The 26301-nt window shown below is 40.3% G+C and overlaps 2 protein-coding genes across 4 annotated transcripts; one reads left to right on the top strand and one right to left on the bottom strand.

Annotated features, from left to right (window-relative positions):
- Positions 1 to 6167: 6167 nt before the first annotated feature.
- ATXRCC1 (BRCT domain-containing DNA repair protein) lies at positions 6168 to 8914 on the bottom strand. Of its 3 annotated transcripts, none has more exons than XM_089614033.1 (8): positions 8793 to 8914; positions 8520 to 8665; positions 7904 to 8095; positions 7718 to 7829; positions 7496 to 7578; positions 7297 to 7407; positions 6923 to 7009; positions 6168 to 6751 (listed from the first exon to the last, which is right to left on the bottom strand). In XM_089614033.1, the coding sequence occupies exons 2-8, from the start codon at positions 8634 to 8636 to the stop codon at positions 6443 to 6445; spliced, it is 1011 nt and encodes a 336-aa protein (XP_089470159.1). In that variant the 5' UTR covers positions 8637 to 8665; positions 8793 to 8914; the 3' UTR covers positions 6168 to 6442. The 3 variants fall into 3 exon arrangements, with proteins under 3 accessions (XP_089470159.1, XP_089470158.1, XP_089470160.1); XM_089614034.1 differs by adding an exon at positions 8253 to 8331 and having other exon boundaries at positions 6170 to 6751; positions 8520 to 8901; XM_089614032.1 differs by having other exon boundaries at positions 8520 to 8902.
- Positions 8915 to 9008: 94 nt separating this feature from the next.
- Positions 9009 to 12785, top strand: LOC149397640 (uncharacterized). Its single transcript, XM_089614301.1, has 6 exons — positions 9009 to 9400; positions 10345 to 10453; positions 10534 to 11328; positions 11419 to 11574; positions 11668 to 12537; positions 12621 to 12785. The coding sequence occupies exons 3-6, from the start codon at positions 10786 to 10788 to the stop codon at positions 12783 to 12785; spliced, it is 1734 nt and encodes a 577-aa protein (XP_089470427.1). The 5' UTR covers positions 9009 to 9400; positions 10345 to 10453; positions 10534 to 10785.
- Positions 12786 to 26301: the final 13516 nt, after the last annotated feature.

Below are 26301 nucleotides of genomic sequence, written 5' to 3'. Positions count from 1 at the left end.
ACGCTCGTCTCCCCTCGCAGCATGTCTCTCTTTCTTTCCTCGGCACCTCGAGCAACCACGAAAGTTTCTATCACTAAATCACTCGAAAAGAAGGAATCAGTGAGTGGGCACTTTTAAACACTACGACTTAAGAACGAGTCTCGAAGTCGCAGAGCTAAACACTAGGTCGAGTGAGGACCTAGGTGCCAAGACAAGAAAAAATCGAAAATAAACTAGAGAGAGGGAGAGAGGATTTTCGGCCACAACGTCTAGAGAGAGAGTCTCTCAATCTCTAACTTATGTTGAATGAATAAAATGAAGGGAATGAGGGTCCTATTTATAGGAGAGGGGTTGGCCTTGGAAAGAAGTAGTTTCCTCTTATTTTCCAAGCCTTTATGAGCAATCTTTTATTACCCATACCTATCAATATAGGCGCCCATCTCATACAATCCACAAGGGATTAGTTTCCTCTTTTGTTTCCCTTCTTGGTTGCCTTGGCCGATTCTCCTTGTTTCCTCATAGAGGAAATTTGTTTCCTCTTTTTCTTTTGGCAAGTATCTTGATACATTTATGCACAAAATATTCTCTTTCTCTTGGGTATTTTGGGCGCCTATCTCTCATCTAGAAGGAGCTTCTAGAAGCTTCTTCATTTGTTCATGACAACATGAGAAAAGCCCATTAAGAATTTTCAATAAAATTCTTATGAAATGAAATTAATCCACAAGGCCCAATAAACAAGTTATGGCCGAGTGACATTAAGTCATCAAATGAACTTGTCAAAAAATTTATTGACATTCATTTCATCCTTTGTCTAAAAAGACAAAAATACCCTTTTAACTATTTTCGTTCTTGTTTTGACTTAGCTTCCAGTTTAACTATTCCTATCGATGTGATTCGTGACAGTGACCTCATGGACCCAAATGAACAAAGCTTGAGCTAAACACTTGGACTCAAAAGTTCACAAACCTTTTCCAAGTTTAGCTTAATGCCAACTGACTCCACTAAAGAGCTGACACTGAAAATCTCTCGGTTCAAATGAATTTATTTTCTACTCAAGAATTCGACCTAATTATGATGAGCGGATCCACTGAATATTATCTATGTTTACCCTTCATGAATGTCATCAGCTAGTCGGGATTTACTAAATTACCATTTTACCCTTCTAGCTGTTATTTCCTCAACTCCTTTGTCGCTTGTGAATAAGTTAGAAACAATGTATTGACGAGGAGCTAACAAGTCACATTGTTTTATCCAAAAGAGTCAGGACTCAATTTGGACACTGGCCAGTTCATTTATTCACACTCCAAGGAACAAAGCATGAGGTGACATACATTGCATTTCAGCAATCTTGTACATGAATTCCATATCTATGAGAACTTCACAAAGTTACTCATGACAGACTCACAACTTAGTACTTCACCAATAGGCCTTGTTCGGAATCACATAGTGAGTCCGAACTTTGACTTTCTCAAATGAGAATACTAAGGTGTGAAATGGCATGTCTCATTTCAGGATTAAGGTAAGCATGATGCAATTCATACATAGTGACTTCGAGACATAAGAGGTTAAATGGTTTGTTCTTATATTGTCTCTAGAAGTGCACTGGTCAATTCAGTACCTTCGGAAGATACCTAGAAGAACTATAGAGTCCCAAACTCTCAATGCCTCATGACCAGACATCATAGATTCTTCTAACAATCATACTGAGGTCAATAGTCCTTTGACCCTAAGATTGCGAATATATCGTTTTAAGTAAACTACGAAGAGTTTGTTCATGCAAATCTACATTTGTCTCTTCGTAAGTTGTTTAGTTTGTTTATGGACTAAAAGACTAAGGTTTTATCATAAAGCTTCAAACAAAGAAAGAATGAATGAACGTTTCAACTTTTTATTAATGAATAAGCAATTACAAGCAAGAGTCTTCGTAAGACTATATGACATCAAATGTACATAAATAGACACTACTACTCTTCTTGTGGGCACCATTGACAACACAATAGACATCAATGTCAACAATAGACAGCAATTGTTGACATTGATGTCAACAATAGACATCAATTGTTGACATCAATGTCAACAATAGACGGGTTTTGTTGACATCAATCGACCAAAAAAGCAAATGGACATCAATGTCATCATGTTTAACACAACAAAGGAGTACTTAATCTATTACATGAAAAACCAAATGAAGAAGAAGTCATAAATGAGTACTTCAATATTACTTTAACCAACCAAAATAAAAAATTTCCTAATCATCATCCATCTCCATGTCCGATCCCACTTTGGTCGCTATTTTCACCGCCCCGTGTCGGTATAGGTCGATCGTGAACTTCTGTTTGTTTTTCTGCTCTGGCATTTTGGCGTAAGTTTCGACTTTGAACCGCGCTGAACTGGTGTCTTCAATACCCAGGGCCAAGAGTGTTTCAGAGACTTGTAGCTGCCATCACTACGTACAGCAAAGCATAGGCAAATTATTTGTTGACTTTAGACGTCAACAATTTTCATCCATTGTTGACATTGATGTCAACAAAGTTCATTATTTGTTGACTTCAGATGTCAACAGTTGACGTTCATTGTTGACATCTGTTGTCGGTCGTTTTCGGAAAACCCGAGACGCCAAGAAGACACGCCGTTCAAAGGGCCGATGGTCAGGCCGGAGGTCCTGAAGAACGGCAAGCCTTCTATCACGAGTCGACTGGCAGGTCCTCGTGCCAAACTCTCATGCTCCTCGAGTCGAGCCACGAGTCATTCTCCTCGAGTCGAGCCTCGAGTCGTTCTCCTCGAGTCGAGCCTCGAGTCGCTCCTCGAGTCGAGCCTCGAGTCGCTCCTCGAGCCGAGCCTCGAGTCGTTCTCCTCGAGTCGAGCCTCGAGTCGTCCTCCTCGGGTCGAGCCTCGAGTCGTCCTCCTCGAGTCGACCCTCGAGTCGTTCTCCTCGAGTCGAGCCTCGAGTCGTTCTTCTCGAGTCGAGCCACTCTCGTCAAGTAGAAACCTTCATATTTTTCGTGACAAGAATGGTATTCGAAGACCCCTAAAGGTCCACAAGAGTCCGGCAAGACGGGCCATGCACCGCGCGTGCAGCACGCTGCGCCGGCCAGCCATGCAGCAAGCCGCGCGCCGCGCCAGGAAGGCAGCGCGCCGCGCCAAGCAGTCCGCGCGCCACTCCAAGACACGCCCGCGCCACGCGCTCCATGCGTCGCGCATCCCGCGCCGCGCCCGGTGACTCGCGCGCCGCGCCCCCTGCGCCGCGCGCCGCGCCTTGTGCGCCGCACTTTGCGCGTCGTGCGTGCCGTGCGCCTCCACTTGACGGCGCGCGCGCCCCTAGTCTCACATGGAAGAAAAAGGGACCTTCTAAGGCCCTCAAACACCTATAAATACCCCTCTCATTGAGAGGAAAGCCATCCCATTCATTCTCAAGGAACTTGAGACTTCTCTCTGCTTCTCTGGATGCCATCCTTGGCATGAAGCGGATTCTCCTCGATTTCTCGTTCTCGGAGATTCTGAAGCGCTTTCCGGGGACTCCCGAGTGCCGCCTCTCTTGATCGAACGATTAATCTTGAGCCCACGAGTGCTCGAACGGTTTTCTACTGAAAATCGCCTACGCGTCTAGCACCCTAGACGCGTCCACCATTTTTTACAAGAAATTGCCTACGCGTCCGGCATTTCCGACTAGAAATAGCCTACGCGTCCGGAATCTCCGCCACAACAAGGAACTCTTGACTTAGAGTCTTCCACGTCTCCAAAAGAGAGAAAACACACATTCTCTCTCGCGCACGCGATCTCCGAAATTCTGAGACGCCGCCGAGGTCTCCTCCGCGCCTCGTCTCCTTCGTCGAGTACGCTTCTCCACCAAGGCTTCGCGCCTCACACTGCGTAACATACGCTTGAACTACGTTCTGACCTGATCCCACACACGGGTACGTAGGCAGCTGACACACAAGGCACGGTCACTCCTCCTCCACACTCCTTACCTCTCCCGAGAGGCGGGTTGATCGGAGAAAGCCTTGCTCGAGATTTTCGAGTTCACAGTTTTGGCCCGGGTGCGATCACTTGGTCCGGCCTTGGATCGAACCGCCCGAGGTATACAATCGTTGTTCATTTTCGTGCGACAACAACATCTAAAGTCAACAATTAATAAACTTCGTTGACGATTTCAGAATACCTGGTGAACATACCCAGACTAAACAGAACATTTAAATCTCTTTAAACAATCTAGAAAAATGACATAAAACTTTTTAAACCACAAATTTTTTTAAAAAGGAAGAAACAACGAACCTTGAGCTTTAGTTTCAGCGAGGATCTGGGGTCGGAACTTGGGCGAGGACGTTGTGCAAGGGCTGAACTTGGACGAGGATTTCAGAGCCACGATTTCATAGCTTGGGTGAGGGTTTCAACGCTTGGGTATGGGTTTTTAGAAGCAGAGGGTTTCAATCCTTGAGTAGGGGTTTCGTGGGTGACCGACCTTGGACGAGATTTACAGGAAAGAGAGAGAGAGAGAGAGAGAGAGAGAGAGAGAGAGAGAGAGAGAGAGAGAGAGAGAGAGAGAGAGAGAGAGAGCGAAGGAGAGAGAGAGAGGGAGAGAGAGAGAGAGGAAGAGAAAATATTTCAGACGTAAACATTTGCTCATTAAAACGAGTTGGTGTGGGTTGGTTTGAGATTGTAAGAAAAAAATGTAGTTGAGGGTAAAATGGTAGTTGTACAAATGAGTTAGTGGCATTTTTGGCCAAATTATGGTTTTTGTGGGAAATTGGAAAAAGTTATTGTTTTGGTAACAGATGAGGCAATTTCTCTATCTCATAATCTGATTTCTATTTTTGTGCAAGTGCTTTCACACTATGCGCCATTTTGTGGCGTTGGTAACATCATATTCAAAACGACAAGGTGTTTCCCCTTTTACTATTGTTGGTGGAAAGAGGCAGAAAGAACAGTCCACAATGAACCACGGTTTTAAATGCCAGCGAAAGTAGTCGGAATTCGGACAAAAAACGGCCGGCGAAGCTGTAAATGTCGTTTTTCCGTAATATGTCGTTCGAAAGCCGTCGAAACGACACGCCGTTTTTCAAATAAAATATCGTTTCTTTTTGTTTATTTTAATGAGCAAAAGTAATCAAACATCGAGGGTTTCGTTGAAAGTCGGGAGAAAAGAAAAGACTATGGCGCGACGGCTCCGGCGAGGTCTTCAGAGGTTTCGACGGGGAGAAAAGGCAGCGACGCTGGGGATGGCCCGGAGGTCGTAATAGGAGGCGTGGTTGAAGATGTCGTCGGCAGTAGGGTTGACTTCGGAGCTGAGGACCCGAAGCCGCGTCGCCCAAGGCCTTCTCGAGCTGCTCGAGCCTCTGCGCCACGTCAACCATGCTGGAAGATCGGACCTTAAAGCCAAGCACGGCGAGAAGCTCGTCCATTCCTCCTCCGCCTCCGCCGGATTCTTGCTCCTCCTCGCCATCCTAGCAACCCATGGCCTTGGCCTTCAAGGAAGAGCATTCGTTGGTGTTGGTGTTCCTTCTTCATTTTTCTTCGATTCATTATTGATCTCTCGAACCCAATACCAAATGGGTTTTTGAGTGTGTCAGAATATTTTAGGGTAAATGAATGGGAAAAGCTGGTGTGGAGATGTGGGAATAATGAGTGATGCTATTTGACACTACTCACGATTTTTAACTATCCATACACTGCCTGACACGTGTACAATTTTAAACAGTGTTTAGGCTTTTTATCTCACAGTCGTGAGTCGTGTGAATCGGGACAAAAATCTTTACCGGGGAATAATAGATGGGTTAGAGAGAGAGATGAGAAAAGGAACAAATTGAGGGTGGAAGACATTAAGATCAATTGGGGCATAATAATGCGGTTTCTTCTCCCAATGTTCTCTTTCTCATGCGAAAAATAAATTAGAATTGTTTATAGGGGGACTTAAAAAAGGCACTTTAAATTTGATACAATATTATCTAGCACATTGATACAATAATTACATACAATTTTCAAAAAAAAAAAATTAATATAGCATATAATCTGAAATATTGTAAATATCAAATATTTTAAAAGAGAAAAAATCATCATAAACTTATATATATTATAAAATAAATATATAAAATTTAATATATATATATATATATATATATATATATATAACGCAACATTATTTCCGTTCGATTTTCCATCGGCATGTCGATTTTCCATCGAAAACGGCATTTAAAAATGGCATTTGACTTTTCATTTTCTACATTTTTTCCGTTCGGTTTTCCGTCGACATATCGATTTTTCGTAAATCAAGAGACTCGAAACGGTACCGAAAACGACATTTTATACCTTGCAATGAACAGACAAAAAAAAAAGAATTAAAAAAAAATAAAATAAACAATGCATCGCATATCACGTGACAAAAAAAAAAAAAAAAAAAAAAAAAAAAAAAAAAAAAAAAAAAAAAGTACAGAGAAACCACATCAAAGTGAAGTTGTCAGTTTATTAATCATTTGTTATGGAGCTTAGAGGATATCTTATTATAAGCCAAGTCTATATCCTCTTCTGTCATTTCGATTGTGTCATCGCTGTCATACTCTTCCCTCTTATGATTGTTATTACTAGCCTTTGGCTCGCTGTTCTTCCCTGCTGAACCATCATCTTCCAAATTTGCAAATTCCAACTCATAAATCCTTTTGCATTCCTTAGCTTGCTTAGAGAGATCTTGCTTCGACATTGTCGACCCATTTTCGAGCTTTGCCAACCCCTCAACAACCCGAGGGACAAAGCTCCACTGCTCTTTTACTCCATTTATATCCTGCAATAAAGCATTATTACTCACCCTTGATATCCTTACTTTCTTAGCGAATCAAGAAACCTTGGGTCGATCAAACTCAAAAGTAATTAACAAGTATTTGAGTTCATATCAATTCTCTATTACACACCACCTTTTTCAAGAATCAAATAGGAGTTTATAGTAAAGTAATACCTGATCTTTTTCAAGAGAATCTATTGCATCTTGCAAACAAGTTAAAATCCCTCCGGCAGCAATTTTCTTCATCTCACTTGGCTTGGGCTGTGAAATGTAGCCGAAGAGCAAAAATATTAAGATTTTGGCAACAGCTGTTGCAATGTCCACACACACACAACAACAACAACAAAAAAAAAAAAAAAAAAAAAAAAAAAAAAAAAAAAAAAAAGTGCTCTATCTTTCAAGGGCATTAGTGGGGAAAATGAAATGTACAACATAGACATATCGAGAACTGTTGAAACAAAGAATGTCGTACGAGCCTATGTGTGAGAAAAGGTCTATGTGTTGCAAATGTAAAACACATTCACATGGACAAGCCATTACTAACCAACCTTTTCTTCTTGATTCTTCAGCCAGGAAAGGGTATTTCTCAAATCATCGACGGCCCACTTCTTCACTTCAGAAGGAGAAAAGCATGCTTTCACCGGAGTAGCGACTTTTTTCTGGTACAGAGACAACATGGGGCATATCATGAACATTTTTGCTTTCCCGCTTTGTTTATAAATTTTAAGCAAATACTAAAAAAAAAACCTTTGGAAAAGTTGAGGGGGTTAGTTTTGAGTTTGATCCTTCTTTTTGTTTGTGAGGTCGTCTGGGTGGGGATGTATTCGACTCTGCACATATATCAGCAATGTACTCTAAAAATGATGTCATATTTTCAAAATGTAGCAAGGATTTTTTGCTCTACACGACTTCCACACAGTCCTAACTTCTAACGGCATAAAGCTGACAAGAACAGTTCGCCCACTATACCTTTGGCCGTTTCTTGGGAAGCATTGCTTCTACGCCAAGGTTTCCCAACACTCATAAGATAAGTTTCAATGTCAACAAGCTTCTTCTGTGAGTAACACTCTGATATCCACTCCTAAGATGATGAACATCACAAATTCAATACATTTTTTTGTAGAGTGGCCTCGAACAAGCTTTTCCACAAATTACCTTGGATACAATTGTCCCAGAATCGGCCTGAACTTGGCGAAACTTAGGAGTGTTAGTGAACGCGCAAATCAAGAGAGTCGAAGACCCCGGTTTCCAATCGGGCTGGTACTCTGCACCCATCTCCATAGCCTGTGACCTCAAAATACCACGCTCCGGGTTAACAAAACCAGACAGCACAAACGCCACTCCTTCCTGCCAAAATTACAAACAAACCCCGCAATCAAACTATATACCTTCTTCACCACTCTACTCTAACCTGTGACAAAAAGGGGGAAACAAAAAAGAAAGGACAAAAAAAAAACATTGTGGCACGAGGAAATACTAAAACAGATTCCATTTGGATTCATACCACACGAACAAAACTCCTTCTTTCCAATAACTACAAGCCAATCCCACATCTAAGTATACCTTCTTTACCAATCCAAGCTCTGATCAAAACAAAAATGTGACATAAGGCAATATTAAAATCCGCATTCGATTTGGACTCATTACCAAAACCAACCCCACAATCTAACTGTACCTTATTTACTAATCCAGGCTATGATAGTAGAAAAGAGATGAAAAAAAAAATGACACGAGCCAATAATAAAATTCACAATCCATTTGGACTCATTACCAAAAGGCTTGAAAAGTTTGTGGATTGTGTAGCGCTCTCATTACGCCCCTTGTTCGGTTCCTTCGCAGCCGACTCGCCTTTGTTCATCCACGAAGGAAGGTTTCTCTTTTCAGGCATGTTGACTCACGATCACCGGTTCGGGAACCCTAAAATTATGTTGACCAACGAGTCAACGCCGAAATGTACGGACACAGAGGTTTTTTATAAAGAGGGAAAAAAATTCACAAACTATACATCGATCATAGACAAAATAATTTTTTGTAAGTAATGAACCTTCCAAAATCAAAACCGACTATAAATCAAAAGGTTCTTTTTCGATCAGAGAGAAGCGAAATCAAAACCAGATATTTGGTTCGACGACACCGATAACCTCCTCTCTCTCTCTAGGACCGGTTATAAACCTCATTTCCTTTTACAATTAAATTTATTCAATTTAAATTCCAAAAGACATAAAAAGACTAAATTATCCTTTTTTGATCTACTGGGTTTTTGAGTACAGCGTTCCTCTCACATCCCGCCGTATCATTATTATTTTGGAGGTTCTATTATTTTAACCAGGAACCCAAAAACACGCGAAAAAAAAAAGAGAGAAAGAGAGAAGAAGCGAAGAGAGGGGAAAGGGAGGCCGGAAAACCAAAAAGACGGAGAGAGAGAAACACCGAACTTGAGCGTGGTCGCAAAGTCGTGCAGAGGAAGAAGGGGCGGCCGAGGAAGAAGAAGAGCGAGGTTTTGACGAGGAGAGGCGCGCGGTCGGGCGAAGAACAAGGAAGAGGGAGCAGCGCAAGTAGCGGCCGGAAGTTGGACGCACGGACGACAACTGTCTCGAGTGTCGGAAAGGATTGGGAGGTCGTCATCAGACGATTAAGTTCTTCAATAATAAGGTCCGGGATTCAAACTTTTCCTCTATTAAAATCTGAGTCTGAGTTCTAGGGATTGGATTATGAAATTTGGGTCGGTTTTGATGGTTGATGTTGTTTCTATTTCTCCTGCAGTTATTGTTGTTTTAGAAGTGAAAATGCTTAGTTTTTTAGCTCCTTTTGTGAGATGAAACATAATGAACACTTAGGCTAAATACTTGATTTTTGTGAGCTTCAGGTATTAGTCCCATTTCGCCCACTCAAAGGTCGAATTTTTTCCCTCTGTGATTTCTACCACCGTTTCACCGAGGCATAACTCATTATTTTGACTTGAGAAAGTAGACCAATAAGTCGTGCTTGTATGTTTACTTGAAGGAATAGTTACGAGAATTTTTTCAAAAACTGACAAGAGAGACTTGAAAGTTTAAAGAACTCAATACACCGCAAAGTTCGAAACTTTTTGCCTCTTTTTCCTGTTTTCTAAAATATAAGCAAAGGGTTTGAATCATAAATTCTCTCTCGAGCAAGAGATGGCTTCATAAATATCAAAATAAAATGACTCATGGTTTTGACTTGAGAAGAAATAGACCAATAAGCTGTATGTTGACTTGAAAGAAGGGTTACAAGTTTTTCTTTTTTAAAAAAAAAGTGACTAATAAAGAGACTTTATAAGAACTCTATACAACCGCAAAGTTAAAACAGTTGTAACTTTTTGTATCTGCTTTCTAATATCATGCGGAAATCGTAAACCAGTAATGGTTAGGCTGAATAATAGAATAGCATGAAAATTTGGAGGAGTTTTGTTTATGGGAAGGAAGTCTAGATCATGTAAGTATAACTTGAGAACTTGACTAACTAAAGAATAGTCGACTAGTTGTTATAGACGAAATTATAGAGGTTAACCACAAATTATGCCGACCTAGTAGACTAAAAAGCAAGTTTATCATTATTTTTATTTTTTTTGCTAGAAGCAATATGGAATCTGGAGATAGATCAGAAGAAACGGATTTAGTTCCGCAAAATGATCAAACATTGCAAGATGGAGAATGAGATGGCACTCGTGACGATACAAATTTGGTAACTTTTTCATCCAATTTTATTGTACTAATTTTTTTTTTTTTTTTTGCAAATAAGAAACATTAGGTGTATTTTTGTAGGTTTTTGATGCTCCTCGGCCCAAATGGAGATTGATTCCAGAGAGGATGAACTTCAAGTGTAAATTATCAACTAAATGTCGATTGAAGGAGTTCGTAAAAGTTTTCGAAACAGTTTATGATAAAGAGAAGAATGAAGGAGATTGGTTCAAAGAGACTCAATTTGGGCACTTGATTGAAGTCCCCACATACTTGGACATGAATTTGACGCCATTGTGGATGATGTTATGTCGTCGAATACAATAAAAAAAGGAAATGGAAGTATGGTTTCTTGTGAACGGTAAACTAATTCGATTTTCTATGATCGAGTATGCGTTGATATCGGGTTTACCGTGTTCAAAATATCCCGAAGGATGGAAAAAGATCGGTACTAACTCGTTTAGGGAGAAGCATTTTGAGAAAAAGAATGTGATTTCGTATAGGGATGTGAAGGATAGATTGTTAGAGTTGAGTGATTTTTCTGAAGAAGGTCAAAGTCCAAAAAAGAAGCTAAGTGCTGCTGCAAGAAAAAAGAGGGCCGCGACACTACAATTGGAAAAAAAGAAGATGGCGGTCTTGCTTTTCATCTCTTCAGTTTTGGCGCACCCGGAAAAAGATAGCGCCCACATTGGTGATGGTATTTTGAGAATGGTTGATGATTTGGATTTTTGTTTAAAGTTTCCTTGGGGGACATTTTCTTTTTTCTATTTGATGGACAATCTACATAGGATGGACTTGGAGGGTAAATCGTCTGCGGTTTTTGACAATAAAGCCGAGCAAGCTACATGCAATTTACCGGGTTTCATTCTCCCACTCACAGTAAGTTTCATTAAAAAATTAATGTTTATATATTTGCTATGTGGATAATTTATTGGATCTTATTATATAATAATATATTTTTTTATGCAGTTATTGCCTTTTGAGTGCATTCCATCACTTTCTCCAGAATTGTTACAGCTTAGAGATGAGGTCTCAGATTTTGAGCCTAAAATTTGTCAATGGATGTCTGAGAAAAAAAAATCTCCTCAATTGGAACAAGTCTTAAGAGCACTCGGAGACACAAAGGTTAGCGTTTATTGTATGAATTTTTTCAAATACAATATCGACATTAATTGATTTTTCTTTACTTATTTTTGTAATAAAATATGTAATTAATAGGATATAAAAAGCTTTCTCGCGGTGAAAGATGGGGATGAAGGACCGCACATACATGATATCGTGGTTTTTCCTGACAAATCTGATGACGTAATTGACCATTGGGCTGCGCTCTTAGAAGCCAGAGTTGAGCTTTATTGGGAGGATATACGACATGAAGATATTGCTGGTAGACGCACGTTTCTTCAAACTAAAAGTAACGAGCGAGATGGTACAAATGAACAAGAAGAACAAGTCGGTGTAGGCGTTGAGTCATCTACTCAAGCAACTAGACAACTAGAGTTGCATGTTACTTCTCAAGTTGATCAATTGAAGGTAGCATTGGAGGCAAAAGTAGATCAAGCGATTGAAGTGCTGAGACTAGAGGTCATTTCTCGTTTTGAGCAATTGGAGGGACGAATGGAGGCCAAAATGAATGAAGTTCTAGGAGCGTGTAGAAGTTCCATTTCGTCTAATATTGCGGTTGACATTCAGGATGAGCACGAAGGTAATTCTTTAAATCATTACTCCGATAAAGAAAATGATGGATTTTATATTACTCCAACTTGTTCGATGGATAATGCGAATAATGGAAATGAGAGTGACGGTGATGGGGTGGACAAACGTCTACATGTTGATGGGAATGAAAGACCACAAAGGCAAAGTAAGAGATCTAGATATATGGAAGATCCATACACCGATCCTTGCAAAAAAAAACGTTTCGCAAAAGGCGCAATAAAGGTATATGATCCGATGCGTTTACCGGATGATATGCGAAGCTCTTTCAAAGAATACTACGACTCTCCATCTAAATTACCACGTTCTTGTGGTCTCGAAAGTCGACCGTGGATATTCTTCGATAAAATTTTAACGCGCGATTGGCTTCAGAGTGAGGTATGTGTTTATGTAAAATTCAATTGGAAATTTTTTGTTATTATACAATATAATCTGACGTAAAATTTCTTTTAATATTCTAGCACTTAGAGGAAGCGATGTATGGAATTAGGAAAAGGAAAAACAAATATCATGATATCATGAAGCAAGATTGTGTTGTATTGGATGAGATCTTTGGCCAATTTATAAGAATCAACCATGGAAGTAACAAAGACGTAATTAGGAATGGCAATGGGTACGGGTTTTAGCGGGTACACCAATACCGGTACCCGTACCCACCTATTAAAATACCCGTTAACACGTACCCGTTAACCCGGTTTTCCCAACGGGACGGGTAACGGTTATACCCGCCGGGTGACGGGTGCCAAAATTGAGCACCCGCTAACCCGTCTAAAAAAAATAAAAAAAATATTTTTTAATAAGAATCAAAACAACAACCTACTCATTATGATGTAATCTAATGTTTTCTTAAAAAAAATATCTAGTTTTTTTCCATAAAAATAATTAACGGGCGGGTTAGCGGGTTAACGGGGCGGGTTTAACATTTTCGCTACCCGACCCGTACCCGCTAAAATACTAACGGGTAATACCCGTTAGCCCGTTAACTCATTTTGAACGGGTATTACCCGACCCGTTAAGACCGGGTAACGGACGGGCTAACGGGTTTCGGGTAAAAATGCCATCCCTAGACGTAATCGATGTCGCATTCATGAAGTATTTCGATGGAACATCTCAAAAATTTGGGAGATCGTGGCGTGGAGCAAATTCAATATACTTCCCTTTGAATGTTGGTGAGAAACATTGGGTTGCTATCAAGATTGATATCATAAACACCGAGCTTGTTGTGTTCGATTGTAATTTAGAATGTTTCTCCGAAAGTGAAATGGAGAAATTTATGTTGCCAATTAGGACGATGATTCCTTTGATCCTACGGCACTCAAATTTTTTTGGGCATATTGCGGATTCTCTTAATGCTCCATGGCAATATCGGCGCCCTCGCAACCTTCCTCATAATACACGGTATGTGTATAATTTTTTATTTTTTTTACGCAATAACTAATTGTATATTATTGCAGTGGAGATTGTGGCGTCTATACAATCAAGTTCATCGAGTTCGACATGCAAGGGTCACTAGTACAAAAAACAGCATTGGGTGCGACTTTTTTCGCACCTAAAGGTCGAAAGTCGCACCCATTGATACCTTTAGGTGCGACTTTAGGTGCGACAAAGTCGCACCCGAAAGTTCGCACCTAAAGGTCATGGGTGCGACTAGTCGCACCCGATGGTCATGACTTTTAGGTGCGACTTTTAGGTGCGGATTTTCGCACCCATATTCGCACCCATAAGTCAGAAAAGATGTGCGAAAAAGTCCGCGGGAAGACCATTAGGTGCGACTAGTCGCACACGTTGGTCTACCCGCCAAGTTTTTGGGTGCGACTAGTCGCACCCAATGGCCTTCGCGCCAAGTCTTTGGGTACGACTAGTCGCACCCAATGGCCTTCGCGCCCCGATAGTTTTTTTAAGATTTTTATTTTTATTTTTTATTCATATGAATTCTATAATTGTAATCAAATAACTAAATAGTTTATTAATTAGAAAATTCATTAATTAATATTTATAATAATAATAAAAACTAACCATTTGTTGTTCGATTACAATAATTATTATAATGTACGACAAATAATTAAAATAAATGTTCATTCTTTTCCCTTTCCTTTACCTCGATTTGTAAACCAATCCTTGAACAGTTTACTCCCTCTTCCGCTAAATCTTCCTCCAGAACTGCTGCTACCTCCTCGTCCACTGCCGCTCGTACGCTCACTGCCGCTCGTACGCTCTTGCTGGTAATCTGCTAAAGCTGGCGGCGTCGTCTGAGCATCTGCCATTGAAACTGATGGCGGCGTTGTCTGATGCATAGGGTGCATCTGAGGCGACGGCGTCGTCTGAGGCATCTGTGGCATCATGCCGGGCGACAACCCTTGTTAATCAAAAACCTGCAAACTCATCTAACAATCCAAAAACCTGCAAACTCATTTAAAAATCATATACAAATCATCCAAAACTATCTTAATAATCAACTAAACCCTAAATCGAACCTCCGTGGCTCGATTACAACAAAAATTCAACAATATCAACTCATCTATAAAAAATATGTAAACTAAAACTAAATTATACAATAACTCAACTAAATTCAATTTCATGATTAACAATTGAACAAATAACTTAAATTATATGATATTAACTTAAAAAATTACTAAGTAAATTAATTTCAATTACATAAAACATTTTACCAATTTTACTAATTATATCAAATTAATTTCAATTACATAATTAACAATTTTTATAATTGTATCAAATTAATTTCAATTACATAATTAACAATTTTACCAATTTTACTAATTATATCAAATTAATTTCAATTACGTAATTAACAATTTTTATAATTATATCAAATTAATTTCGATTTCATAATTAACAATTTTATCAAACTAAGTACATTATTAATACATATATAGATATAAAAAACTATTCAATTACCTAACTAATTAACAATTAGACTAATTATACTATACGAAAATCTGAGACTAACCGGCTTGATTACGAGGGAGAGGCTCTCAATTCGAGGGAAGCGGAGTCACGTAGACACACAGGGACAGCGGCTCGTGGTCGGGGTCGATCGGACAGCAGCTCGATCAGGACAGCGACACTGAAAAAAAAAAATTATACACCAAATACAGTCACAAACACACACACACTCAGAAATTCCAAAAGCCCCAAAACCAACCCTAGTTCATGAGATTTTCGGCCAAAACACTACCAAACCAAGGAAATTCGAGTTCAATCCACAAATTCGAGCTATAAACATCAACAATCGAGTCCAAACAACATATAATACTAACCAATTTCACTGAATTCAACTAGGATTCAAAACCCCCAAAAATTAAAACCAAGAACCCTAGATCTCAAAATCCATTTCGGGTTTGATTTTCTTACTGAGATTCTCGTGAATTTTGGACTCCTCGGCGTGTTATCTCTCCTTCCCGGCGTCTCTTTCTCGGGCGGTGGCCACGGCGAGCTCGCGGAGGTGTTGCTTCCTCGACTGGAGCGCGCGCGATGGTGGAGGGGTTCGGCCAACAGCTCGCGAGGTAGAAGAGAGGAAGAAGGAGGAGAGAAGAGTGTGGCGGCGACGGTAAGGCTCGGTCACGCACTAGTGCTGGCTGAGAGAGAGTGGTAGTGGTGGCGACACCACTTGTTGGTGCAGAGGCATCGAGGGGTCGCGCGAGGAAGAGCGGTCGGAGGCTGAGAGAGAGTGGTAGTGGTGGCGGTCGGAGTGGTGGCGGTGACGGGGGTGGGAGCAAATGCAGGAGAGAAATCGGAGAGAGAAATCGCAGGAGTTCTTTTTTTTTGGTCTTTGGCGATAGAATGAAAACCCGAGCTGCTGCTTAATTTATACAGACTTTTGAATTTGGGTGCGACTTTGTCGCACCCAATGACCTGTGTCAGTGATTTCGGGTGCGAGAAAGTCGCACCCAATGACATTTGTAAAAAAAAAGGGGGAGTTTGGCCGCGGAAAAATTTTGGAAAAATTTAGGTCATTTAGGTGCGACTTAGTCGCACCTATTACTTTGGAGAAAGTATTGCGTGCGACTTGTCGCACCCAAATTCAAAAAAATTCGCGAAAATTTTCCAGCGCTTAATTGATTTTTGGGTCCGACTATTCACACCTGAAAGTCTTTTTGGTGCGACTTTTAGGTGCGAATAGCCGCACCCAAAAGTCATCCGCACCGGAAAACTGTATTTGTAGTAGTGGGTGTGGCTATAACGCATTGGATGACTCACTTATGATGTTTTATCGAGAGAAGATGGCGGTTGACATTTTTCATGATCATTGGCTCCCGTAAAGTTGTTTGGTTTATTGTTTTGTCTTCAAAATTTGTGAATTTTTCTATTGAATATTAGACTTTAAGATATATGACTTTTGGGTTGAGAATTAGACTTGATGATCCGTGAACTTTTCTACTAAATATTAGAGTTGAAGATGTATGAACTTTGCAACAAGTATCTAAATTTTTATTGACTCTTTTCTACACTTCTTATTTTATTTATTAAAAGGTACAACTGAAACAATCAAGATATAATCTAACTAATTAGTTAGACATAGGCAAAAGTAAATTATATAAACATGTACGACTAGTACAACTATTAGCTAGTTGGACCGGTCGACCAAATATTTTTTTGTCAACTGAAACAACCAAGATTTAGTATAACTGGTTGCCCAGACAGAGTCAAAGTGATCTAAATGAACCGATTCGACTAGTACAACTATTAGCTAGTTGGACCGGTCGACCAAAATTGAACTTTAATGATTACACCAATTAATGGTTGATTAAGTTTGACTATAAAGACTCACTAATAGTTTCATAAGTCGACAGAGGCAACTAGTTCAACTATTACTAGTTGCCTAATTTTGAACTAGCCAACTAGAACGACTTTCATCAAGTTGTCAATAGACGACTAGTACGACCAGAAAGACCGTCTATAACAACTAGTCGACTATTCTCGAGTTATCAAAGTTCTCAAGTTATACTTATATATTTTAAGATGATCACACCTATATTTTGATTAATTTACTAGTAGTTTCATAAGTCGACCGAGGCAACTAGTTCAACTATTACTAGTTGTCTAATTTTGAACTAGCTAACTAGAACGACTTTCATCAAGTTGTCAATAGATGACTAGTACGACCAGAAAGACCGTCTATAACAACTAGTCGACTATTCTCTAGTTATCTAAGTTCTCAAATTATAGTTACATATTTTAAGATGATCACACCTATATTTTGATTAATTTACTAGTAGTTTCATAAGTCGACCGAGACAACTAGTTCAACTATTACTAGTTGCCTAATTTTGAACTAGCCAACTAGAACGGCTTTCATCAAGTTGTCAATAGACGACTAGTACGACTAGAAAGACCGTCTATAACAACTAGTCGACTATTCTCTAGTTATCCAAGTTCTCAAGTTATACTTATATATTTTAAGATGATCACACCTATATTTTGATTAATTTACTAGTAGTTTCATAAGTCGACCGAGGCAACTAGTTCAACTATTACTAGTTGTCTAATTTTGAACTAGCCAACTAGAACGACTTTCTTCAAGTTGTCAATAGACGAATAGTACGACTAGAAATAACGTCTATAACAACTAGTCGACTATTCTCTAGTTATCCAAGTTCTCAAGTTATACTTGTATATTTTAAGATGATCACACCTATATTTTGATTAATATACATGATGAAATATCAATTTTATGTTAATTGAGAAATTAAATATCACTAATGAGTTTTTTTCATCGTCATGAAGTTACACCCACGTTGAACACATGAAGACTATGTTATATTACTAGTTGTTATAGTAAATTATAAGTGTTTGAAAAATTGAACTTCAATAATGTAAATAAATGATCATATATTTTTCAAATATCATCGTTCAAGTTATATTACTTATTTTATAAGATCTTAGACCATCAATAATTGTTTAGAATGACAAGTTATAAACCAATAAATGGTTAATTAAGTTTGACTATAAAGACTCACTAGTAGTTTCATAAGTAGACCGAGACAACTAGTTCAACTATTACTAGTTGCCTAATTTTGAACTAGCCAACTAGAACGACTTTCTTGTCAATAGACTGTTAGGAATATTGTCCACTTGAAGATAATGAATAAATGATTACTAAATTCGATAATAAGATTACTTTATTAGAATTATATGATTAGTGGGTTGAGTTCTAAACAATTAGAATCAATAACAACTATCTTCCATAGCCTCCGTATCTAACTGAGTCACGTGCTGGGCACCTGAGTTCGGGCGGTGTGCTAAAACATGGTCGATGACTGATATACGCCTGGAAAGCTATATCTAAAGTCATATATGTGGAACACATAGGTGAAGGCTGATCACTATGTGGGAGCATTCTACACTTGTGGTAAGTGTACGACCTGGACAGGTCTTGGTGTAGATGTGTCGTTTAAGGACCGTTACGACACACTAACCGAGGTCACTATGATGGTCACAGTGAGACTTGATCTAAATCCTGAAGTGATCATGGACACTGGGTTATGTTACTGGGCTCTTTGACTCATTCGCTAAAAGGCTATTCATGCTAATCACAGCTTATGTCTTGGGAGTTTTCTCAGAGCATGATTCGAGTGGGAAGTGATTTACAGATACGGAATCCAGCCTTCCTGAAAGAAGGTTAATGTTCACTCACCTAAGGGTTGATTCCAGAACCGATAGATTGCTAGCACTTTCGAAGTAAGTAACGTTCGAAAGAATCTTTCGCTGGGGAAGCAACAATGCTTAGGGCTGATATGTATCAAGAAAAGTATAATGGAAAAATTGACTTCTCTTGACACGGGTTGAACCTGGAGGATCTTGATCACGAACTGACTATATCAGTGGACACTCGTCACGATGAGTAAATATAATTCTAGTATAAAGGAGAGTTCATTCTTGGCTTACAAGGTGGAGTATTTGACCAAGATTAGACGAATCGATGGACAAAAGAGAAATGACTATTTCATATTTTTCATCGGATTTGTTAAGCTCCTATTACTAGGTCCATAGTCCCCGATTCGGCTCTGATAAAGGCGGATAAGAACTTTCGTATAATAATGTTTATCATTATTAATCTCATTTGCTGTAATTGTGATTGACAACATTAATTCTGGAAAACGGGTATTCGCAGAATTAAATAAATAAATAATTATTAATTATTTGTTTATTGTTGGACCAAGTAAATAAATAATTAATTGGGTTTTAAGCAATTGGGCCTTGCACACATGGAAAATTCGAATTAGGATTTTTGGCACTAGGGTTTGCGCAAATCTCCTTGGCCGTGTGCCATCAAGTTTGAAATTTCAATATTGGTATTTACCAATATTTTCTCTTTAGTTGTTTAAATAAAGGAGAGAGAAAAATATAAGATATTGTCCTATATTTTGTCCTTATTTAAAGGAAAGTATTTAGGAGAATATTTAGGAGAATATTTAGGAGAATAATATATTGTTTCATTAAATTCTTATGTTGAATATGTTTTATTGTTTAAGAACTATTTAGAGCTTTGAAAGCGTCTAAATAAATATTATCATTATTCGACAATGACTTGTGCGAATAATAAGTAATAAAGGAGACACAACTAAAAGTTAGTGTTGATGATGAATTAAATTAGTGGGAGCTTCCTTAATTGGAACCTAGTCACTAATATTCATATTGATTGAGTGGGAGCATCCTTGAATGGAACCTAGTCACTCTAGATTTATTGATTGAGTGGGAGCATCCTTAATTGGAACCTAGCCAGTCTAAAATTCAATAATCGAGTAGGAGCATCCTTAGCTGGAACCTAGCTACTCTTATTCATTGACATAGTGGGAGCATCCATAAATGGAACCTAGCCACTAAATAACCAATATTATTGAGTGGGAGCATCCTTAATTGGATTCTAGTCACTATTGTTCAATAAAAGAGTGGGAGCTTTCTTTAATGAAATCTAGCCACTTGTTGTTCAATAAATAGCAACATCCTTCACAGGATTAAACCCATCATTGAAGATGGCATCCTTAACCGGAATGTATATGCTATTATTCAATAATAAAAGTGAAAGAGTAATCAATGATTACCTTGCCACATAAATCAATGAATTGAAAGGAAGGATAATTTTGAATTATCTTGTCGTTAAAATCAATAACCTAGTGGGAGCATCCTAGAATGGATCCTTGTCACTCTCATCAACAATAAACTTTCCTTAAATGGAAAGACATGATCTTGAGATATCACTCTCGATCATACTAACTTGTCTGAAAGTTATTAGCCCATATTTAATAGATCTACCTGTTAAGCTATTAGCTTAAAGGAATAGAGAGATCTATAAAAGGATTAATGAAATGGTTTAAGCTTTATAAGCTATAAGGTAAGGGATTGAGCCCTTAAGGAGAGACATTGTCATCAATGATACTCTTCTTTCTGATACCACGAACCACTTCATTAGGGATCTTCAAAATTGAAGATGAACTGTCCTTTGAGGATGAAGTTCCAATAACATAAAGACATGGATCGAAGTAGTTATACTACTAAACTTTTTGAAATATGAAAGGTAGATCCTAAGTACTTAACAAACTAATCATGATTGTACATGGATGTTTATTATAATCAATTTTTTGAGAATGATTGATAAGTGTAGCTCCTAAACAAGTGTCATGAATAAAGTCATTACTATTATAGTTCTAGACCTTATTATGACACAAGTAAATTGACTGAGCTAACTGTTTCTAAAATTAAATTTAGAAATGACATGCTCGTTCCATAATGTCTCAAACATACTTATTGATATAAGGTATGAGCTCAATGTTGAGGCTATTGACATTGTCTTTAAAAAGGGACTAATAATTAGACCTTAGACAATGTCGTATTTCCGAGAATAACTACATGTTATGTAAACACTGTAATTTCTGGAAATAGTGAGATACTTAGTTATTTAAATATAGTAGATCCTTAAAGTCCTGTGTATATATTAAATATGAACACGACAAACAAGGATGAACTATAAATAACCAAGTAATGGAAATAGGTCAATAAAGTTCTTATTTAAACACGTTCAATAAATCACACTATAGTAAGTGGTGATGAGATCAAACCATGCAATGGTGCAACTGTTTTGGCACCAAAGGGATGTACACCTTGATAGGGAGACTTGTTATCTTTAGATATAAAGTCTGGTGTATAATCTAAAGGTATGCGAAGTGTTAATTTGTTCTAAAGTAAATTTATTTACTATGAACAATTTGACTTGACCTTAAATGGTAAGTCAAAGATCACTTGCAAAAATGCATGAACTAGAATAATATGAAAATGGGACATATTTCAGATCGACGTAAATGATAGAGTATAGATAAAAGTGGGAATCCATATGATGGGAATCTCAATCCTGGGTCAAAGTCTAAACCGTCTATAAATGATGGCAAAGAATTAAATTGGCTGAAGGAAACTTATCTTCTCTGGTCAAAGTGGGAGACTGTTAGGAATATAGCCCACTTGAAGATAATGAATAAATGATTACTAAATTCGATAATAAGATTACTTTATTAGCATTATATGATTAGTGGGTTGAGTTCTAAACAATTAGAATCAATAACAACTATCTTCCATAGCCTCCGTATCTAACTGAGTCATGTGCTGGGCACCTGAGTTCGGACGGTGTGCTAAAACATGGTCGATGACTGATATACGCCTGGAAAGCTATATCTAAAGTCATATATGTGGAACACATATGTGAAGGCTGATCACTATGTGGGAGCATTCTACACTGTGGTAAGTGTACGACCTGGACAGGTCTTGGTGTAGATGCGTCGTTTAAGGACCGTTACGACACACTAACCGAGGTCACTATGATGGTCACAGTGAGACTTGATCTAAATCCTGAAGTGATCATGGACACTGGGTTATGTTACTGGGCTCTTTGACTCATTCGCTAAAAGGCTATTCATGCTAATCACAGCTTATGTCTTGGGAGTTTTCTCAGAGCATGATTCGAGTGGGAAGTGATTTACAGATACGGAATCCAGCCTTCCTGAAAGAAGGTTAATGTTCACTCACCTAAGGGTTGATTCCAGAACCGATAGATTGCTAGCACTTTCGAAGTAAGTAACGTTCGAAAGAATCTTTCGCTAGGGAAGCAACAATGCTTAGGGCTGATATGTATCAAGAAAAGTATAACGAAAAAATTGACTTCTCTTTACACGGGTTGAACCTGGAGGATCTTGATCACGAACTGACTATATCAGTGGACACTCGTCACGATGAGTAAATATAATTCTAGTATAAAGGAGAGTTCAGTCTTGGCTTACAAGGTGGAGTATTTGACCAAGATTAGACGAATCGATGGACAAAAGAGAAAGGACTATTTCGTCTTTTTCATCGGATTTGTTAAGCTCCTATTACTAGGTCCATAGTCCCCGATTCGGCTCTGATAAAGGCGGATAAGAACTTTCGTATAATAATGTTTATCATTATTAATCTCACTTGCTGTAATTGTGATTGACAGCATTAATTCTGGAAAACGGGTATTCGCAGAATTAAATAAATATTTATGGTAGAATTGTTTATTTATTGTTTGATCAAGTAAATAAACAATTATTAATTATTTGTTTATTGTTGGACCAAGTAAATAAATAATTAATTGGGTTTTAAGCAATTGGGCCTTGCACACATGTAAAATTCGAATTAGGATTTTTGGCACTAGGGTTTGCGCAAATCTCCTTGGCCGTGTGCCATCAAGTTCGAAATTTCAATATTGGTATTTACCAATATTTTCTCTTTAGTTGTTTAAATAAATGAGAGAGAAAAATACAAGATATTGTCCTATATTTACTCCTTATTTAAAAGAAAGTATTTAGGAGAATATTTAGGAGAATAATATTTTCTCCTTAATTATCTCACTAAATAAATTATTCTCTATTTAAATAAAAGAATAATATCCCGTAGATATTGATCTGATGGATGAGAGAAAAAGTAGGATTCACTTGTTGAGATCCAATGGCCTAGATTAAATCCTCTAGTGTAAACACAATAAAATGAAATAAAATATTCTGGAAGACTCCATGAATATCTCCTTTTTACTACTATAATTAGGGGTTCATGAGAAGGCAAAAATTAAGGATTTTGACCTAATAATTTTGTGGCTCTCCCTTGGCCATGCGAAATTTTCTCTCCCTCCCCTTGGAAATTTGTTTCCATTCTTAGTAAAATAAGAGAGAGATCTCGAAACACCTAGTTTCGTGATCTAGTGAGATAAAGACTGTGCCCACTCATCTTTCTTATTCGCCTCGGAGATTACGTTTCGGAAGACTAAGGTGTCATCCTCGAGTCCTTCATCAAGACGACTCAAGACGAAGACGGATTGTGAAAGCTTTCAGTTCGTGAGCCAAAAACTGTAAGTATTCGTTTTTCGTTCAAATCGGTTGCTTGATAAATATGCTCTCGTGAATTACATTAATTAAACATAACTAGATCTTGTTAATTATAACCATAATTTAATTAGCTTATGATCAGCGTAATTAATTATTTTTCCGCATTAATATGGTTATATGGTGAAATCATCTCAAACGAGTCGCATCGGAGCGATCGTTCGTGTCCAATGCGTGCCCGATCCACCAACAAGTGGTATCAGAGCGATTGTTCGTGTCTGATACCCATTTGATTCCCCAACATAGACGACTAGTACGACCAGAAAGACCGTCTATAACAACTAGTCGACTATTCTCTAGTCATCCATGTTCTCAAGTTATACTTATATATTTTAAGATGATCACACCTATATTTTGATTAATTTACTAGTAGTTTCATACGCTACTACAAATGCTGGATTATACAACCCACTTTCTACAACGCTTATGACAAGCGTTGTAGAAACTAGTGATTCTACAGCGCTTATGACAAGCGTTGTAGAAACTTGGTGTTTCTACAACGCATATGGATAAGTGTTGTAGAAACTTTGTGTTTCTACAACGCATATGGTTAAGCGTTGTAGAAACTTGTAGATTCTACAACGCATATAGTTAAGCGTTGTAGAAACATGGTGTTTCAGATTTCCCACAACGCTTTAAAAATCCGTTGTAGAATCAACGCCGCGGCGTAATGTGTTTTATGCCGCGGTGAGAACTTACTACAACGCACAGTGAAAGCGTTGTAGAAAAATGTAATCCGCCGCGGCGAAATTCATACCTCGCCGCGGCGGGTGGTTTCTACAACACTAAACAAAAGCGTTGTAGAAACTCGTCGCCGCGGCGAGGTATATATCTCGCCGCGGAGAATATATCTCGCCGCGGCTAGAAATATTCGCCGCCGCGACGAGGTGGATACCGTGGCCAAGCAGTTTTTTAAGAAACTGTCTCGCCGCGGCGAGTGAGAAATCTCGCCGCGGCGAGATGTTCCTACAACGGTTATAATATCCGTTGTAGGAACATCTCGCCCCTACTCCGCTTCCACCTCGCCCCCTGCCCCGCCTTCACATCGCCCAGCCCCGCCTCCACCTCGCCCCTGCCCAGCCTCCACCTCGCCTCTCGCTCGCCACGTCCTCGCCTCCGCCTCGCCCAGCCCCGCCTCCACATCGCGCAGCCCCGCCTCCACCTCGCCCCTGCCTTGCCTCCCCATCGCCCAGCCCCGCCTCCACCTCGCCCCTACCCCGCCTCCACCTCGCCTCTCACTCGCCACGTCCTCGCCTCCACCTCGCCTCTCGCTCGCCACGTCCTCGCCCAGCCCCGCCTCTACATCGCCCAGCCCTCGCCTCCACCTCGCCCAGCCCGGCCTCCACCTCGCCCAGCCCCGCCTCCACCTCGCCCAGCCCCCGCCTCTACCTCGCCCAGCCCGGCCTCCACCTCGCCCAGCCCCGCCTCCACCTCGCCTCTAGCTCGCCTCGCCTCCACCTCAACTCTCGTTCGCCACGTCCTCGCCCAGCCCCGCCTCCACCTCGCCCCTGCCCCGCCTCCACCTCGCCTCTAGCTCACCACGTCCTCGCCTCCACCTCGCCTCTAGCTCGCCACATCCTCGCCCAGCCCCGCCTCCACCTCGCCCAGCCCCGCCTCCACCTCGCCCCTGCCCCGCCTCCACCTCGCCTCTAGCTCGCCACGTCCTCGCCTCCACCTCGCCTCTCGCTCGCCACGTCCTTGCCCAGCCCCGCCTCCACATCGCCCAGCCCCGCCTCCACCTCGCCCAGCCGGCCTCCACGTCGCCCAGCCCCGCCTCCACATCGCCCAGCCCGGCCTCCACCTCGCCCAGCCCCGCCTCCACCTCGTCTCTCACTCGCCACGTCCTCGCCTCCACCTCGCCTCTCTCTCGCCACGTCCTCGCCTCCACCTCGCCCCTGCCCCGCCTCCACATCGCCCAGCCCGGCCTCCGCCTCGCCCAACCCGGCCTACACCTCGCCCCTGCCCCGCCTCCACCTCGCCTCTCGTTGGCCACGTCCTCGCCTCCACCTCGCCTCTCGCTCACCACGTCCTCGCCCAGCCCCGCCTCCACATCGCCCAGCCCCGCCTCCACCTCGCCCAGCCCGGTCGCCCAGCCCGGCCTCCACCTCGCCCAACCCCGCCTCCACCTCGCCCCCTGCCCCGCCTCCACATCGCCCAGCCCCGCCTTCACCTCAACCCTGTCTCGCCGCGGCGAGTGAGGAATCTCGCCGCGGCGAGACGTTCCTACAACAGTTATAATACTCGTTGTAGGAACACCTCGCCACGGCGACGACATATTTTTGCCGCGGCGAGGTGTTCTAGGTTTTTTAGGTTTTCACTATAAAAGGCCGTTTTCAGTTTTTTTTCTCATTTTTTCCAATACCCACAAACGAGACAACCATTTTCGGCCGCATCTCTCCCGTTTTTATCTTCCAAAATCCCTCGCCACGTCCTCGCCTCCCCAAATCTCGCCGTCGCCTTGTCCTCGCCGCCAACTCTCTCTCGCCTTGTCCTCGCCGCCATTTTTCTCTCCCCGAGTCCTCGCTGTGCTTCCTCTCGCGCCTCTCTCTCTCTCTCTTGCCGCCTCATTGTATGGTATGATTTTTAAAGTTTTTTAAGGTAGTTATTGATTTAATTTCGTGTTGTTGATATGAATTTCTTGTTGTTTACCCGAATTGCATATAGTTTGATTTTTTTAATTCACAAATTTAGGGTTTTGTTTGATTTTCTCTTTTTAGAACAAGAAATTAGGGTTTAG

Source organism: Urtica dioica, chromosome 5 (assembly GCF_054948205.1).
Source record: "Urtica dioica subsp. dioica isolate 48M chromosome 5, U.dioica_male_clone48M_v1_H2, whole genome shotgun sequence".
Classification (NCBI taxonomy): Eukaryota; Viridiplantae; Streptophyta; class Magnoliopsida; order Rosales; family Urticaceae; genus Urtica; species Urtica dioica.
This window is presented reverse-complemented; position numbering and strand designations above follow the sequence as displayed.